This window comes from Sinohyriopsis cumingii, chromosome 14, assembly GCF_028554795.1.
Source record: "Sinohyriopsis cumingii isolate HCF-2022 chromosome 14, ASM2855479v2, whole genome shotgun sequence".
Taxonomy (NCBI): domain Eukaryota; kingdom Metazoa; phylum Mollusca; class Bivalvia; order Unionida; family Unionidae; genus Sinohyriopsis; species Sinohyriopsis cumingii.
This window is the reverse complement of record NC_142974.1, coordinates 117,390,920-117,409,809: the sequence shown is the minus strand read 5'-3', so window position 1 is coordinate 117,409,809 and position 18,890 is coordinate 117,390,920. Positions and strand designations below refer to the sequence as shown.

General features: G+C 35.2%; 2 protein-coding genes across 2 annotated transcripts; both read left to right on the top strand.

Moving 5' to 3' along the window:
- Window positions 1–1,132: 1,132 nt before the first annotated feature.
- On the top strand, window positions 1,133–3,387 carry LOC149784678 (uncharacterized). The gene has a single exon (XM_089932717.1). The coding sequence runs from the start codon at window positions 1,834–1,836 to the stop codon at window positions 2,800–2,802; it is 969 nt and encodes a 322-aa protein (XP_089788843.1). The 5' UTR covers window positions 1,133–1,833; the 3' UTR covers window positions 2,803–3,387.
- Window positions 3,388–15,360: 11,973 nt separating this feature from the next.
- LOC149784677 (uncharacterized) lies at window positions 15,361–17,491 on the top strand. Its single transcript, XM_089932712.1, has one exon. The coding sequence runs from the start codon at window positions 15,499–15,501 to the stop codon at window positions 16,654–16,656; it is 1,158 nt and encodes a 385-aa protein (XP_089788838.1). The 5' UTR covers window positions 15,361–15,498; the 3' UTR covers window positions 16,657–17,491.
- The last annotated feature ends 1,399 nt before the right edge of the window (window positions 17,492–18,890 follow it).

Below are 18,890 nucleotides of genomic sequence, written 5' to 3'. Positions count from 1 at the left end.
AATAAACATAAACAGTCATCTTTAGGCATGCGCATCTACAATGTCGCAGAGAGCAGTGTTAGAGTTTACGTGCACAAGAACAGGTACTACGGTGCATTTAAGAGAGATAACTCTGGTCGAACTATGTTGGGGTGAAACATTTCCAGTCACAACAAATGCATTTTTAATGATGTGTGTGCCGTTAATAAATAATAATAATAATAATAATAAAAACACGTTATGATCTAGAAAGGAATTTAAATAATCTCACATATTACTAAGACACTCAACTTATTTTTATTGTTAGTCTTATCATACAATATACCATTCACATTCAATTGCGCTATCCTCGCCCCCCATCCCCCCCCCCCCCCCACACACACACAACCCACCGTCACCGCATCACATAACAGCGACCGGTCAAAACTGGAAGTGATACCAAACTACCTGGGTCTGGGTAGGTACAATGTATTGATAGTACTATCCTTAATGATGATCCCCCAGCTTTACCACAGTGCCATTCCCTTAATGGTTATTTACTTTAGTTCCTGTTGTGTCATTTCGCTCAGCATACCGCCCAAGATGCTAAATATGTATATTAGTTGTTCATTATTATTCACTAAAATGCGTGTAATTTTCCGTTTAAATTGGACGTTGCGGCAAACAGTCGATAAACAGACGCCATGTAGAGGCCAGGTTATGCAAGGGCAGTTATTCGGATATCATGGGTGTTGTTGTTGTTGTAGGGTTTAACGCCATTTTTAGCACACGATAGGCTATACATAGCGGACAGTATTAATGGTGGAGTACGCGTGTGTGTGTGTGTGTGTGTGTGCTTAGGAATTTTAAAGTAGCTTTAATCATATCGCTACGATGTCTGCATTGTGACAGTTTATAGTGATGTCCAGCACTGGGGCATCATGCCGCAGACACCACTCGGGGTCCTGGATATCATGGTAATACAACAACAACAAAAATCCAAAAATAATCTGTGCTATGCAATGTACTTTTGCTCATGTTTGGAACTTGATATATCTACTGCACAAAGTGTAAATCAGCTTGGAAAATGAACGTTACTTCCTTGGCCCCAACTCTGCCACCTTTGCCCTCCAACAACAGAAACTTGTAACTGAGAAGTAAATCAATGCATTTGTAACCACCTGTGACGTGAGGGAGGCGCTGCAGTTGTCGCTGAGACTGGACCACCAACATGAACATGAAACTATATGTCGACCGCACTCGTGCTGAGTCTCTTTAAATAACTTCCGGTGTTCCAGTCAACAGTAATAAATCGTGTACAACAAAGTTTTAAAGTCAACACCTCTCAGTCGCGAAAGCCACCAGAAAAACAATGTTGACATACTTCACATGTTTAATCTCATATGCATGCATGACTTTGATTCATTGGTTTTTTTAAAAGGAAAAATAAAGCAATCATGTTTTCTGACAGTTGCCGAACATCATTGGACATTATGAGACGACAGAATGGGTAACTGGTTTATTACAGCAATATTGATTTTAAGCAGATATAGGCTTTGTTTGAAAACATGGGGTACAGCCATGTTTTAAAACTGATGTCCATGGGTTCATTGGTACAACAGTGTACTCGCCAGCAATCCCGACATTTCCCGGAAATCAACTGGTAATGCAGAACTTGCATGAGTTCGGTGTAAATTAGCATACAGTAGGTGGCGCTATGCAGAAAAATACCGAAAACTTCGAATGCCATCGATATTGTAGGAGGCTACTAAAAATGATTGAAAATCTGTCCAGAATTAATACGCTCCTCGCATTAACTTACTTTGATAAACAATACAATGTTAATTATATAACATATTCATAGAATTAACTACAATGGAAATAATTAAATCGTTCAAATGTGAAATATGTGGAAAATTGTTTAGCCGGAGGCAGCCTTTGTCGGAGCACATGAGGTTACATATTGGTGAAAAACCATACAATTGTGAAATCTGTGGTAAATTGTTTAGCTATATCTCGAGTCTATCCGTGCATATGAGGAAACACACTGGGGATAAACCATATAAATGTGAAACATGTGGGAAAGGTTATAGCCGGAGCAGTGATTTGGCAAGACATACGAGAATACACACTGGTGACAAGCCATACAAGTGTGAGACGTGCGGGAAATCGTTTAGCATTAGATCTAATGTGGCCAGACACACGAGGACACACACCGGTAAGAAGCCTTTCAGATGTGATATATGTGGGAAATTCTTTACTGAGAAATCTAGTTTGTCCATGCACTTGAAGATACACACTGGGGACCAAGCATACAGTTGTGAGGCATGTGGAAAATTGTTCAGCGTGAACTCGAAATTGTTGGAACACTTGAAGAAACACACTGGTGAGAAACCATGCAAATGTGACATATGTGGCAAAACGTATAGATATAATTCTACGTTGTTAAACCATGCAAGGATACACACAAGTGGCAACCCATACAAATGTGGAATATGTGGGAAATTATTTTGCCATAGCTCTCTTTTGTCAGCACACATGAGAATACACACTGGTAATAAACCATTCAAATGTGAAATATGTGGGAAATTTTTCAGCCAGAACTCGAATTTGTTTATGCACTTGAGGATACACACTGGTGACAAGTCGTACAAATGTGAAAAATGTGGGAAATTGTTTAGCCAGAATACGAATTTGTACAGACACTTGATGATGCACACTGGTGACAAGCCATACAAATGTGAAACATGTGGGAAGGTGTTTAGCCAAAGCAGTCACCTGTCAAGACATAAAAGGATACACACAAGTGACAGTCACGCACATGTGAATAATGTCATTAATTAATTTGTGTGTATTCTAAGTTGACAAGAATCATAATACATGCAGATGAGAAGCCATTCATATCTTAAATTTAGATTTTTGTTTTGCCAAGACAGTTGATATAATAAGATACATTGTGTCCACATATAATACCAGAATGGAAATTTTTTCACATTGATGTTGAGAAGTCACATGAATATACACACTGGTGTAAAACGTTTCAAGTATGAAATATTTGTAAATGGCTTTGGGTGCAAGTCCACACTGGAAAGTACAAGCATGTACATAGTGATGGCAGACATTTCAGATTTGAAATATGCCAGAAATTCAAGCCAAAACATTAAGTTGTTAATGCTCTTTTTGAACATTAATGGTGATTAATGCTAATTGATGTAATGATATGACCTAGTTAAATTCATCACTTGATGATATATAGTTTGGTTAAATGAGCTGTTATTACACATGCCAATTTTGTATTATTTTCTGATAACAAATTTTGTAATAGACTATTATACATTTTTACACCTAATTTAAGTTCTGTATTAATTCTGCTTACCATTAAGGCTACATAATACTTGTATGCAAATAAAATTCAGTTATATTCAACAAGTCCTTTCTTTTTTTTTCGTCAGGGGAACAGCGATATTTTGACTCTGCAGACTTAAACGAAGTAATAGAAAGGAGTGAGAAGCAACAAGCTTTTTTTAAGCAAAAAAATTTAGCAAATAATGTATTCCCCTTGAATACAAAGTGGAAAATGTAAAATGAACTTAGGTATTGCGAATTAAATTCCAAGCAATCCTAGATTTTCCATCACAAGTCCTAATCAGAGGTCTCTCAAACGCTTAATCATGCGTATTTGGACACAATTTTTTTTATCTGGGATGCAGAAAATCACTTAGGAGTCCTCCATATGCACACAATAGCTGGGCAGCAAATTCAAAGACTTGCTAGTCCTGCTTCAACCACCTGCTGAGTGGGAAAATGTGTTGATCAATTGCTGATATTTAAAATAACATTAAAAGAGCATGATCCCGAAATCAAGACATGTCGAGACTTTGACAAAAAAAGTTGCTAGAACAGATAGTTTAAATTGAACAGTAGCCAGGTTTAAGAAAATGTGTGAGGCCTGGGCTTAATGTTTGGAATAAGGCCTTTCCATGATTTGACAAAATTTAGTCTGACTATTGGACAAACAAGAGCTACATGTCAGTGGTGTAAAGAATTTAGGAAATTAAACTCTATGACAACTACTGGTTCTTCTCATCGGGACATTTAGTGACTTCAGGTATGCCCAATATGCTTATGGAAGGGGACTGCAATTTTTGCTGTTGAGACTCCTATATTTACCAAAATAGGAGTCCTGGACTCCTAGTTATAAAATCCTAGCGAGACATCTGCTAATGATTAAAGTTCTGAGTAAACTTGAGTGGCATTCCAAAATAAATTCCATGTGAGAAGTGTTGATGTGCCTGTGATGGCCTTTGTCCTTGTGATGTGCCAACAGTCATTTGTTTTGAATCACATTAATACAATCCAAGAATATATACTTGTTTGAATTTCACTATAAATTCAAGTCTCTGTTTCCAAGAATGTTATTTTTGAACTCTTTGTATTTTCAGAGAAGGATAATTTGACTTGAATAATTTGAATATATAAATTCCAGTCTAAATGAAATGTTGAACACAGCAATTATAAAGCTGAATCTGCACAAATGAATAATTTCTAGATAAACAAGATTACATTGTCCTCTGCTTGACCTCAGGTCACAATTAGCATTTTTATTACATAATGGAAAATTGTATTCTTGAAGGTTTTAAATGTTTACATGATAAAATCTTAGTTATAATTTTAACATCTGATACTAATATTATAGTATAATATGTGGTAAACAACATATAGACCTGGCATTTCATGGTGAATTTATAATGTTTTATAATCAGATTGATATTAACATATTTGCAAAACCAAAATCAAATGATTCTGGTCAGGTAGAAGATGAACTTTATTTTGGACATGGTCAAGTCCAAAATACAATTATCCATAGTGTATATTGAATAAAAAGAATAAACAATGCAGATTAAATATATAGAACACTGAACATAGGATATTTCTGTAGTCATTTTGTGATAAACTGAATATTTTCTTTTTATGTCATTGTACAAGTTATGTTTCAACATTAATAAACACAGTCTGCATCAGTCATTGGAGGTTTAATTTTATCACCATATGTGTACTTTAGCTTGTTTTAACAAAAGCTAAGCATAAATAACTTACATCTAGCACTGTAAAGTCTCCTTAAATTATCTTGTTTTCCTTTTATTTTGCTTTTAAATTAACTTATCTAATATCTTAAGTTCTTATCTGTTTCTCTTTGCAACTGAAACATTATTTCTTTCTGCTCTGTGTTGACTTTTATATTTGTTTTCTATGTACATGATTTGTTTTATTCCTATAAATCTAAAGTGATTCATTAAGTACATAATAGGCTGTATCTGAGTTATTGTCAGTCTAGCATAATGAGCTAGTCCTGTTGCACTAAAATAACGTGCAGGATCAAATTTATTATTATTAAAAAACAAGATGTACAAATTTTGTTTTATTTTATTTAGCAGTGTTGAAGATCATTCAGTTTGTACAATATTTATTTGCGAATAGGCAGTGACTTTTATAGGATAAATATAAAAAAAATATCAAAACAATAACATAGAAAGATAAATAGAGAATTGTTTTTCAATGTATTGCACGTGCAAAAAGGAAAAATGGTGTTATGCAAAGAAGTGTCAGAATTGGAAAAGTACTTTTAAATTAGAAGGATAAAGACAAACAAAGGACCATTTCTAGAATGTTCGTATAGGAAAGGGACACGAGATTGGTATGTCTGGAATACCCATGGAAAGGAGATCAACAGTGGCAATGAATGCTATAGGATGCTTTGGAGATAAGAAATAGAGATTTGACCAAACTAGTGGAAGCACCGAATAGGAAACGAGATAAGGGATACATTTTAAGGCCTACAGGAAACCAACGGATAACGACATGGAAAAACGACCATGTGGGTGGGGAATAGCGAATATTAAAGAACCAGCACCAATCACGAGAAACATAAAGAAAAAATCAGAAGAGCTACACATAACAGACCTACCTTTGGAGATTCCATTAGAAGACACAATAGAGCGTTTTGAAAAGAAGTTCCAAATTAAATTTGTTAAGGTCTGACAGAATACTCATTTGGGAAGCCAAATTAAAAATGAAGTAAAGATCTTAGAAATTGAAACAGAAAAGGATAAGACAATGAAATAAGTTTTCTTCCTACATGGTTTTCTTGAGAAGACGTGGTACAGAGGTTGCATATACCACAGAAAATGTAATAAATGTGGGATTGTAAGATTGACACCAAAGAAATGTTGAATGCCACAAGAACAGAGGGAAACACAAAAAGGGACAGCCGACATTAGCAAAATAACAATCTAACCAAAACAGACAAGGAACAAAAATGGAAAGGTCATGTAACTAAAAACTTGGTAAGGCCCCCACCAAAGAAGTACAAAAACATATATTGTTACGAAAGAGCGATAACTTTTAAATTAGACCCTAGGGTAAGGATCACTAACAAACTGTCTTGTGGAGACAAGACATGGAAACTCTACCTTCAGACTAATGTCTGGAGAGGAGGGGAGTATGGAACCTAGACCCCATCACCTTAAACTTGGCTCTGTAGGGAATATCAGAACCTCCACCAAATACAGACTCGTAAATAGAAAGTAACACTCTTTGTAATCATAAAATTATGCTGGGACAAAGCATGGGGTGCCCTCAAAAAAAAAAAAGAGAAAAAGATTATGTCGTTTAACTTGAATACTAAAATCAGCTGTACATTACATTATTTGGAAGTATTTTAAGGAGATAGATCATTGTTAACAGGCCATAAATTCATCATGATTAATGCAAAAGCAAAACATCATCATGAGGGTCTTTTTCTTGGGTTTAGGCAAGAGATGTATGCCTATAATTTACAGAGGCAAAGCTGACAAGGTTAAATTTTATGAATATCTGCAGTCAATTTCACCATTTTATTAACTAAGAGAAAGAAACGTACAACAATTATTTTTTTTTTTTTTTTTTTTTTTTTTTTTTTTTTTTTTAAACCCCGTAATAGGTTGACCAATGGGTCGGGGAACCATCCCAGGGTCACCTTACAATCAAACATTTCTGGTTATCAGATAATCTAGGGATAATAAATATAATCTATAGAGAAAGTAAAAAAGAAAACACACACACACGCATATACACATGCATATGGCACACAATCTAGGTGACATGGCCTTTGTGATATTACAATATTTTGTTCCTGTTTACCATCAAGTCAGAGACAAGTTAAATGTTCATTGTTGAGGTCCATTTTTGAAGAAATTGGTCATCTTTTTTATTTACCTTAGCAGTGTATTTTTCAATGTTCTTATGCATTGCAACTATTTGCTTAAAAGCAAAAATAGAAGGATTTTTCATATTGAATCTGCAAGTATAAATATAATATTTTGCCAAAATAAGCAGAAAATTACCCAAACTGTCCAGTTGTTCACTTCTTAAAAATGTTTCTTTTTTGGACAGATGTACAATATTTGGGTAAAAAGGTGCAAAAACTTCAATAAAACGGTACCAAAACTGTGAAGTAATACTGCAGTCATAAAAGAGATGCTCAATACTTTTAGTTTCACTCTTACAGAAAGTACATTTGTTGTCATCAAATATGTTAATTCTTTTAAGAAAATCATTAGTAGCGATTATTCTATGGATTAATTTAAAGTTAAAAGAGATCAACTTGGTATCCTTGGTACAGCATTTTGCTCGGCTATATATATCAGACCACTCCTCACTACTTATATTTTTATTAAATACTTGCATCCAAGTTTCTTGCTTCGCAGTGTGTTGCCTTTTAGCTTCCTGTAAAAGATCTTTGTAAACAAACTTGAGTGAATCTTGTTTTCGCAAGTTCGTTATTTTATCCTCCTGCTTATCAAAATTATTATGTACAAGGTGGTTTTTTATGGCATCTTTCCATGCTTTAGGAATTCTGGATATTAAGGAGAAGTATTTCAAGAAATCATCGCTTCCAGTTTTTTTTGTTTTATTATCTCAAAAGGTATTAAATTACCTTGATCATCTACTAGATCGTTCAGAATTTCAAAACCGGCTTCTGTCCAGGATTTGTATTGATAAATCATTTTAGGGGGGACAAAATTTAAAATACTCATGGATAGATACTCGTTATGACTTTGCGGTTCTTCTTTCCATTTAGATATTGCCAAAATTACATCTCTCCAAAAACTGTTTTTAATGAACTTACTAAATTCTTCTAATTTCCTTCTCCCTAAATTCCAAATATCCTTTTTATTTCTGAGTATAGTTGTATTGATTAAGTTCTGCCACGTTCCATCTTCCTTTTCCAGCAATCTTTTAACCCATCTTATCTTAATATACCTAATGAATGAAAATATGTGTGTCATATTTAGTCCTCCCTCGTTTTCTGGGGAAACTAGCATATCACGTTTTATTCTGTCTACTTTTCCACCCCATACAAATTTAAATAATGTGCGATTTAGTTCTGCTTCAACTTTTGCTGATGGGCTAGGAAGTGCTGAGAAAAGATGTATGAATATGGTCAGAACAAGAGTCTTTACAACAATTACTTTACCAACTATTGACAGATGTCTTTGACTCCAGCTTGCCAGTATTCGTTTTGCCTTTGTTAGTTTCTTCATATAATTAATTTCCACCATCTGTTGTAAATCTGGAGAAAATTCTATGCCAAGGAGTGTAAAGTTAGAAGAGGACCAAATTAGGCCCATTTCGGGACATATTCTTTCATTAGAAAATTTCCTGTTTCCAATCCAAATAGCTTTTGTTTTTGTTATGTTACATTTAAGTCCCGATAATAGAGAAAAACCTTACAAGATATTCATAGTTGCTTCAAGAGAAAAACTAGATCCATCAAGAAGAATAAAAGCGTCATCGGCATAATGACCCAATTTATATTCACTGGCGTCAAAGATTACTCCCCGTACATCCAAGTTTTGCTTTAAAGTTACAGCTAAAATCTCAACCCCAATGATAAATAAGGTGCAAGGGGATCTCCTTGACGACATTCTCTTTCAAGTCTAAAAAAAGATGACATATGTCCATTATTTATAACACAACTATTAGAGTCGTTACAAAACAGTTTAAACCACTTACAAACGGAATCACCAAAATTAAAAGATTGTAGAGCTTCTTCCACAAAACGTACAACAATTATGTTTTAAAAAAAATCAAAACACGAAGATCATTTTAATTAAATCAACTTCTATTTATGACAAGAATATATAGGAAAATGCTATAAATCTGAATGGATGTCATTTAAACAACATACATCCAATATATATATTTCACTAATTATTCATAATTTATCTGCACACAGTTCAAATCTAATTATAGAGGCTTTAGCAAAAGATTGTCATAATTAATACAAATCAATAATACTAAAAAATGAAGAAACGTATTGTAAGGACCTTCGATTTGCTAGATTTAAAAGAAAACGGAAATGAGGTTTCCATAGAAAGAACAATAAGATCCTTGGATTAGCACTTAAATTTCCTAAAATTTTAAAAGATGACAGCTCTTAGAAACAGTTAATTAGCTTATCTGATTAAGACCAATCATCAAAGAAACATATTTTTATATATAAAAAATCCATATAAATAGCTGGATTAATTTCAAACGTTCAATGAAACTGGACTGCTAGTGATAGGCAAAATTTAATCATACCTAATATAATTTGGAAATGATAAACTGGGAAGGAGGAACTACACAGATGCATTTGTGTACAGTATGGTTATCTATTATATTTAGCCCAGGAACACAGTGTGCATGGATGGCACAATAGCAGTGCCTTCGATTGTTAGGAGTCAAGTTTAATTACACAACGTTGTCAGGCTTGTAAGTATGTTCAGGTGAAGTGATTGTTGGATTGTTGATTGTTGATTTGTATTTATGTTGATGGTTTTATATATTGATGCCTTGTATTAATTATTGAAATTGTGTGAATGGGCTCCTTCACATTTCTTTCTATCGATCATAGTCTTGTTTTCCTTCACGTTCGCATGCCGAATCGAAGGAATGTTTTCCTTCATATTCGTGCTGTATGCATACATAACAATGTGTTTACCAATCTGGCTTCCAATTATTGGTCTGAGTACTAAGGGACGAAGCCATACACTGACACTCTTTTATTTATTTCTGTCCTTCCTATCATTACTCTTCTGACTGTCTTACCACTTCCGTCTTTACTTTATATTTGACCACACACCAGCCGTTGCTTAATAGTCAAGTGTGACTGTGTCAGCGTATTTATAGTTAGATATATATAGATCCCCGTTGGTTTGTACCCCGCCACCGATTTAAAAAATAAATCTTTAATGTGATAAAAAAAGTGCACAGAACTTAGTCATTTCATTCATTGAATTTCTAACTGGGCTGTGACTCGAGTGGCAATAACACTAGCATCCTCCGCACCTTTCAAGCTTAACGGTCTTTCCATACTATCACAGCGGCATATTGCATACACTATGGGTGAGTCTCTTTTTCTCAGACAGCATTGAGATGTAGTTAATCCTATTCGGTAACTGCCGGATAATTCCGTAAATTACCATAATGTCGAGAGTTTAGTTTTATAGCTCTTGCCACTCCTGAATATAAAAACTACACCACTTGTTAATTCCACGGGAAGATAAATTTGTATTTGTCATTCTTTTTTGTGCTTCATTCGACATTGTAAATATCGGAAGCAGACAACATAGTATTTTCCTTCTATGTTTATACGTTTGGAGTGAAATGCGCAGATGATAACTGTGTTAGGGCCACCCTGGGCATAATCAGGTTTGAAATTATAAATCAATAATGAACTGATTAAGTTCTGAGCATCTTTGATCTCATTTGTGCCTTTTGTTTTATAAATTGGGGGGGGGGGGGGCTACAGACAAACGGGGAAGTATATTCAGACCATAGTTTAAGCTCGATTTAGTGGAACTTGATGTTGCTAATGAATGGGATAGCCGTGTCAACACGTGATATGTCAGAGCACTTTCACATCAACACGTATATTCCTGCAGAAAATTAATTCTCAACTTTGGAAAATTCTGCATATTGCTATTTATACTTCTACACTTCCACACTAAGCCCTAACGAACTTTATTCAGCTTAGGACTATCCCATACATATATATACGGTAGTCAGCATCAACTGGCTATGAGGAAGCTGTGAGACTGCAAATATTAATTAATGGCCACCATATTGCTTACATCAACGTACAGTGTTGACAATAGCTTTCGTGGGCAAATACGTATGTTGTAATATTTGTTTCACTGATCAGTGATGTTACAGTGATACAGAGTTATGGACTATTACATATACCCTGGAAAACCTTGGGAAGAACCATCGACCCACGTGATGCTGCAAGGCAAGCTATTAAAATGTACCTATGTTAACCGAGCCTGAGACTCAAACCCACGCAGACAGAGGTGAGACGGCAATGATCCGGAACGGTGAATGCATTAGATGCTGGCCCCTCGGAGCCCTTAAAACAAATATAAAGGACACTGATACAGCCATGAAATGTTTATAAAATGGGTATTTACAGTAACAAAGAACCACCTAAGAAAATCGGTTACAACAGCTCCTCATGGAACTTGAGATTTCATTACAGTATTCTGAACAGTGTTACTGATGTAGGTGTTCGCTGTCTGTCACATTGCCAACACATGTTTAGTAGCAGACTGTTTTAGGCAGAGGTTGGTTTGCCTCGTCGAAATAGTTTCTAAGGACTTTGGTGAGAACTTTACTAATTCAAAACAGAATAATTAGTGTAATAGCTTTCTATGGCAAGTAACGTTTTTGTCATTCAGAGATTCATATATAAGGTAGTCAGCAGCAACTGGCTATGAATCAGCTGTGAGACTGCAGCTATTAATTAATGGCCACCATATTGCTTACATCAACGTACAGTGTTGACATTAGCTTTCTTGGGCAAATAAGTATGTTCTAATATTTGTTTCACTGATCAGTGATGTTCTATTACAGTGATACAGAGTTATGGACTATTACATGTGCTATCTCCATGCTATTATTAGCACGTGATTAATAATTGGCCTAGATTGGACATCAGAAGACATCACTGTCCTGTGTTATAAACATATATACGTATTATCCATAAACAGAGCTAGGTGATATTTGACCACGAATATATAGTTCCCACATACAAATCTTGGTGACGACATCCATAAATATATGGCTCACAAACTACCCGAGTTAAGATTTGTTCCACTACGCACCTTCACACAAGTCTACTATTCCTCGTGCCACCGTTGTACTATATACTACAGTAGAAAACAGTGTTTTAGAGTAACAACATTAGTACATACAAAAACTCAAATTTACCAATAAAATGAGACAAACCCCCCCCCCCCTTTAACATTCCTAAAGGTTTTCTTATATTTATTATAATTTTGATTGGGGAGAGATTTTGTCTAATTAATAAAATTTGGGGAAAATCATGATGGTACTATAATAAAATTGCTTATTTGTTAGTGAAACAAATAGCCTAACAGAGTTAGCTTGCGACCCGTTTAAAAAAGATTAATGGGCAATGTTCATATGCATTCATCATGACTCATTCCTCGAGAAGTGCAGATACTCATAGACAAAAGACAAAGTTACAGGAGATTTTGATTTCAATGTGTTATCATTCTTACCAATATCATGATTATCTTCAAAGGAACTAAAATATATAGGTCAGATGAGTTAAATATCAAGATTCTATTTAAGGGTTATTGGAAATTGACTTTTAAAGTAAAATTGTTTTTATCATTAGATTTAAGATCACAGTAGTTTCATATATAACAAATGTTGTTTTGGAAGGATTTAATGCCATTTTTCAGCACAAGATAGGCTATACATGGCGGCCAGTACAACTGGTGGAGGAAGTACCCTGGAAAACCTTGGGAAGAACCATCGACCCACTTGAAGCTGCTGGCAAGCTATCTCAAGTACCCACGTTAACCGAGCCTGAGACTCAAACCCACGCAGACAGCGGTGAGACGGCAGTGATAAGGAACGGTGAATGCTTTAGACACTGGCCTCTCGGGGCCCTAAAACAAATGTAAAGGACACTGATACAGGTAAGAAATGTATCATAACGGTATTTACAGTAACAAAGAACCACCCAAGAAAATCGGTTACAACAGCTCCTCGTGGAACTTGAGATTTCATTACAGTATTCTGAACAGTGTTACTGATGTAGGTGTCCAATGTTTCACATTGCCAACACATGTTTAGTAGCTGACTGTTCTAGGCAGCGGTCGGCGTGCCTCGTCGAAATGGTTACTAAGGACTTTGATGAGAACTTAACTGATTCAAAACATGATAATGAGTGTAATATATTTTTTTTCTATGGCAAGTAACATTTTGGTCATTGAGAAATTCATTCTCATGAGAATTGTGAGTTTATGATTTTGAGTCAAATAGTGCATCATCAAAATGGGTAGGATGAAACTGTTATTGTATCTGCTGTTTTTATACCATGTGTATAAAGCACAATAATATAGCTGCAATATCGAAACTTATACAGCATAGTGTTAGGAACGATTTAAATTACAACCTTTGAGAAGACTTATAACAAAATGCCCTTGAGATTCTGGAATTAATTGTAAAATGACTCTTTAGTTTGGAAATTTATTGAGAACCCTGCCTCTGTGTGTATGGAGGGCATACCTTGTCAAAATAGTAGCATGATTGTTTCTATCTTGAGATTCCTTATCAATGCTTTCTACAGAATCAAATGAATAGTGCATAGGTTTTGTTACGTATGCTGTATTTAATGTGTTATTAAGACTAGCTTTATTTGAATCTTAAATAATCATGAAATGCCTACTTGACCCATTGAAAGCCCCGTTAAGTGGTCAGTAAAGAATTGAATTTTAAAAGTACTGGCTGCATTGCTTTTTCCAAAATTAGAAAATAATGCTTGAATGATGGACTACTATAGCGATACGGTTGCTAAATGAGCAACATAACACTGTTACACTAGTCCTATTGTGTAAGCTGTCGCCCCTGTTATGTATAGTGGGATTAGGGCTGGTAAATGTCTTTAATTCCTGAGAAAAAAAAAAAACAAAAAAAAAAAAACGTGCCGGTGGCCTAGTAGTTAGAGTGTCCGCCTCGGATGAGGGAAATTGTGGGTTCGAACCCTGGCCGAGTCATACGAAGTACTTATAAAAATGATACTAGCAGCTGCCTCGCTTAGCGCTCAACATTAAGAGGCTAGTGCTAGCACTGGTTGGCCTGGTATCAGGATAACGTGACTGCAGTGTCGGTCTTAGTCCAATTGGACTGATTTTAAGTCCAATATCATATAAAATAAATTAAGTTCAATATCATATAAAACTTGTTTTAAAGTTTATTTTCAAATACCTAGTTCACAAAGGGTCGCATGCGTAGATCCGGTGGTGAGCGGAGCCAAAATGATCCAAATCGGGCCCCACATTTGGTAAGGCCGGTGCTGTGTCACTGAATGGGACAAGATGATACATGTCTGTACCGTTATGACCCATTGCTAGACACAGAGGCGTAGCTGGGGGGGGGGGGGGGGAGGGGGGCAGGGGGGTACATATGTCCCCGGGCGCCAAGGTACAGGGGCGCCAAAATGAGGCTTACAACGTTACATTATAATAAGTAAACAAGGGTAATATTCAAAAATGTGATTAAACGGGGAGGGGGCTGGGGCGCCAATTTTATAGTTCGTCCCCGGGCGCAAAATATCATAGCTATGCCTCTGGCTAGACATCACTATAAACGTTCTCACTGCAGACTTCATTGCGATATGACTGAACATATTTTAAAGCTACATTAAAAATTCAATTCACACACACATTTCCTAAAATATATCTGCTGCATATATGGTCCATTGTCTAATTGCTTTGGTCATACTGAAATTACCATTACGCTTTTTTTTCGTTGTGGAAGTATATCCAGATACAATCAAGTAATTTATTTTATTTTTTTTATTACATTTTTGGACCATCAAAAGTTATTAATCACTTTGTTAAAAGAAAATTTACACTCTGATTCCATAACTCTTCAATCTACTGAAATGATGGTCAACACATTTTGAAAAAAAAATACCTGATTTTATCTGTAAGGAGAAAGGGATCGGAGTCAAATTTTTATGATTAACAGTTAGAATAAAATCTGAGCAGTTTTATTAATATGGACATATGAGAAAGATTATTGAAAAACTTGTCCTTGTTGTTGACTGCCGATAGGTTATGCTATATATCAGTGATTGTTCAGGCAGTACATGGACCCTCCATCAGTATATATCAAGGGTGATGCCCGACATGGTATGACTGACTGGTACCCTATTAGCAGTTTCTTATAATACTTCTAACTTCTGTTGCATAGTAAAAATGTTAATTTTATGTGGATGAAACCAAATACATGTACTGATTATTGTGTATGTAAGTACACGATAGGCGGCGCTACGCAGAAAATAATACAGAAAAATCAGAATAGAACGATGTCAGAGAACGATCGATAATAACCTACCATAATAATATTAGGGCTTATTAAAGCTATAACCTTCGATTATTTAACTCACTGTGCTAAACCATACGTTGTGAATTCAGTATAATGGATCCATTGAAATGCATTCGCACTGATGATAAACCTTTTAAATGTGAAGTATGTGAAAAACGGTTCAACCGGAGGGATCATTTGTCCGTACACACGAGGATACACACTGGCGTCAAACCATGCAAATGTGAAATTTGTGGAAAATTGTTTAGCCAGTTCTCAGGTTTGTCCATGCATATGACGATTCACACTGGTATCAAACCGTACAAGTGTGATATATGTGGGAAATTGTTTAACATTAAATCTAATGTTGTCAGACACAAGAGGACACACACTGGTAAGAAGTCCTTCAAATGTGAAATATGCGAGAAATTGTTTTCAGAGAATTCTAGTTTGTCCGTGCACATGAGGATACATACGGGAGAGAAAACATACAGTTGCGAAACATGTGGAAAATTGTTTTGTCTGAACTCGAAATTATTGGAACACTTGAAGATACACACTGGTGAAAAACCATACAAATGTGAAATATGTGGCAAAGCGTTTAGACAACGTGATAAGCTGTCGAAACATGCACAGTTACACACTGATAGCAATCCATACAGTTGTGGGACATGCGGGAAATCGTTTAGCTATAGCTGTCATTTGTCCACACACATGAGGATACACACTGGGGATAAACCATTCAGATGTGAAATATGTGGGAAACTTTTCAGCCAGAACTCAACTTTGTCCACGCACATTAGGATACACACAGGTGACAAGTCATCCAGATGTGGAATATGCGGGAAATTTTTCATCCAGTACTCAGATTTGGAGAAACACTTGACGATACATACTGGTGACAAACCATACAAGTGTGAAACTTGTGGGAAAGAGTTTAGACAGAAAAGTACCATGTCAAGACATATGATGATACACTCTGCTGACAAACCATACAAGTGTGAAACTTGTGGGAAAGAGTTTAGACAGAAATCAAACTTGCATGCACATTTGATGATACACACTGGCGATAAACCATATAACTGTGAAATATGTGGGAAAGTATTTAGCCACAACAGTAACTTGTCAAGACATATGAGGGTACACACTGGTGACAAACCATACAAGTGTGAAACATGTGGAAAATTGTTCAGAGATACATCTAAATTGTGTAATCACTCTATAATCCACACAGGTGACAACCTTACAGATGTGAGCAATGTAGTGAATTAATTGCTATGAATTCTAAGTAGACAAGAAACAACATTAGTACATACAGGTGACAAACCAGCTCCTACTAAATCCTGGAAAGCCTCACAAAGCCAGACAGTCATGCAAAGACATATTGTAAATTATATTGACGAATACATTGTAAAAAAAGACTGATGGACTAACATATTTACCGGTATGCTGAATTGTATGACCAAAAATTGGGCAGCAGAGTTCGATTTTGAATAACGACAAAAATCTAACAAAGTTTGACAAACTCAGATGTGAATTGTTTTACTATTTTATAGAATATTTATTTGACTTGATTATTGAAAGAAAATGCAACTTTTGAATATGTCTTAATGACATAAATCCAAACAAAGTCATACTCAGCCTGCCAAGGCCATACAAAGTCATGCAAAGTCATATAAGACCAGTGTATTTATATTGTAAATGATACTGACAAATTAATGAAACTGAAGGACTAGTGTTCAACACAATGATGCAGAATTAAATGACCACAAGTTGGGCAGCAAAGTTTGAATCCAAATAATGACAGTGTTATAACAAAGTCATGTCAAATGTTTGTTATTTTATAAATTGTTCATCTGACTGAATATCAAAAGAAAATGCAATTTTTCAATCTGTCCTAATGACACAAACCTGTAAAATTCATCCAAAGCCTGCCAAACCCACACAAAGCCACTTTGAGCCTGACAGTCATGTAAGGTCATATTATAAAAGTGTATTTATATTGTAAATTATATTGACGAATACATTAACAAAATGGATGGACTAGTTTTCAACATAATTGTAAATAATAATAAAGTATTGAATTTAATAAAGTCTAATAAAACCATATTTGAAATGTGTGCTATTTTATAAACTGTTCGACATGAGGCTGATTATTAAAACACATGTTGAGAAACTCGACAAATCTGTTCATGTTTCATGAGTAAGGCATACAAACATTCAAAGTGATGATACAAATGTGAAGTAGCATTGTAGGGTGTGTTTGCCACATAAATTACATAAAAAAATATTAGATTTGCTACGTATACCCTAATGCATGACTGGTAATTGGGAGGCAGACTCTAAACTCATTCCATCTCAAAACAGCTTACAAAACCTGACAAGATCTTAACTAAATATTTATTATTATAAAATGTCTGTATCTGATAGACTATAGACATAAATGGTTATTTTTCACACAGGTACACGATATCATAAAATGGCACAATAAAAATGTGTATTTTAAAGTATATGCAGTTACTTGTTTTCATTATGTCATTCTTGTGTCCTACTTTCTGTGTTCTTGTCACCTGGCACCATGTTATTTGGTTTGGCATCCTTGCCAATTTTAGAGCCGTCAATACAGTGGTCTTGCCGTTTGAGGATGTCACCATGTTTGTCAATTTAATGTTAAATTTCTGTAAAACAGTCATAAACGGATTGTCTTTTTCTTCCTGAGATTTTGTACTCCATGCTGATTTACTTATTTTAAATCCAAAGAATGCTGTGCTGAGAATAAAGTTGCCTGCCCTATAGAAAGATCAATGAAGGATGAGGAGTTGGACCTTAAGCAGGTTGTATATTTTTTCTATGAGTTACAGTAGTTGGTTTTCCTTCCTTCAGCAGAACCTATAACCATTGGTTCTTGTTTATTGTTGTTTGTCCAAAGCTGGTCATCACCATCTACAACATGTTTTGCAATTTTCTCCTGAACGTATATTTCATAATATTACAAGAAATCCTTGCATTTATTTTCAATGAGTGTATTTTTTTGAAGTTCTGTTACATTCATGGAAAGTTGTCTTGTTGTTGGCTGTTTTTGACTGTGGTAATATCATTGATCCAAAGATAACTTCGATGCATTCTCTCCTCCCCTTAGTGTGTTAGGAATCTTTTCTGTCATTTGCTTTTAATTGGCTAGATTTTTAAACCAAATAGCTTTGTAAAGCAAATTTTCTTTGACTATAACTTGACAAAGTTTCTAATTTTCTCTGTTCCGTCTGATCTGATATTTAGTTCTTCTCATGCAGGACTTCTTTTCTCATCTCTATATTGTTCATATTATCCACAACTATATAGACAGTTTGTTTAGTTCCGGTTGGAATATGTTTCACTGTCGGAATATAATGCACTTTTATATTGAGCATTTCTTCTTCAGTTAGTAGTATACTTCCTGAAAGAGGGTATGTTGAACAGTTCCTTCCATTCTCTGAATATTTGTCATTTCTTCTGTATGCTCCAGAGCT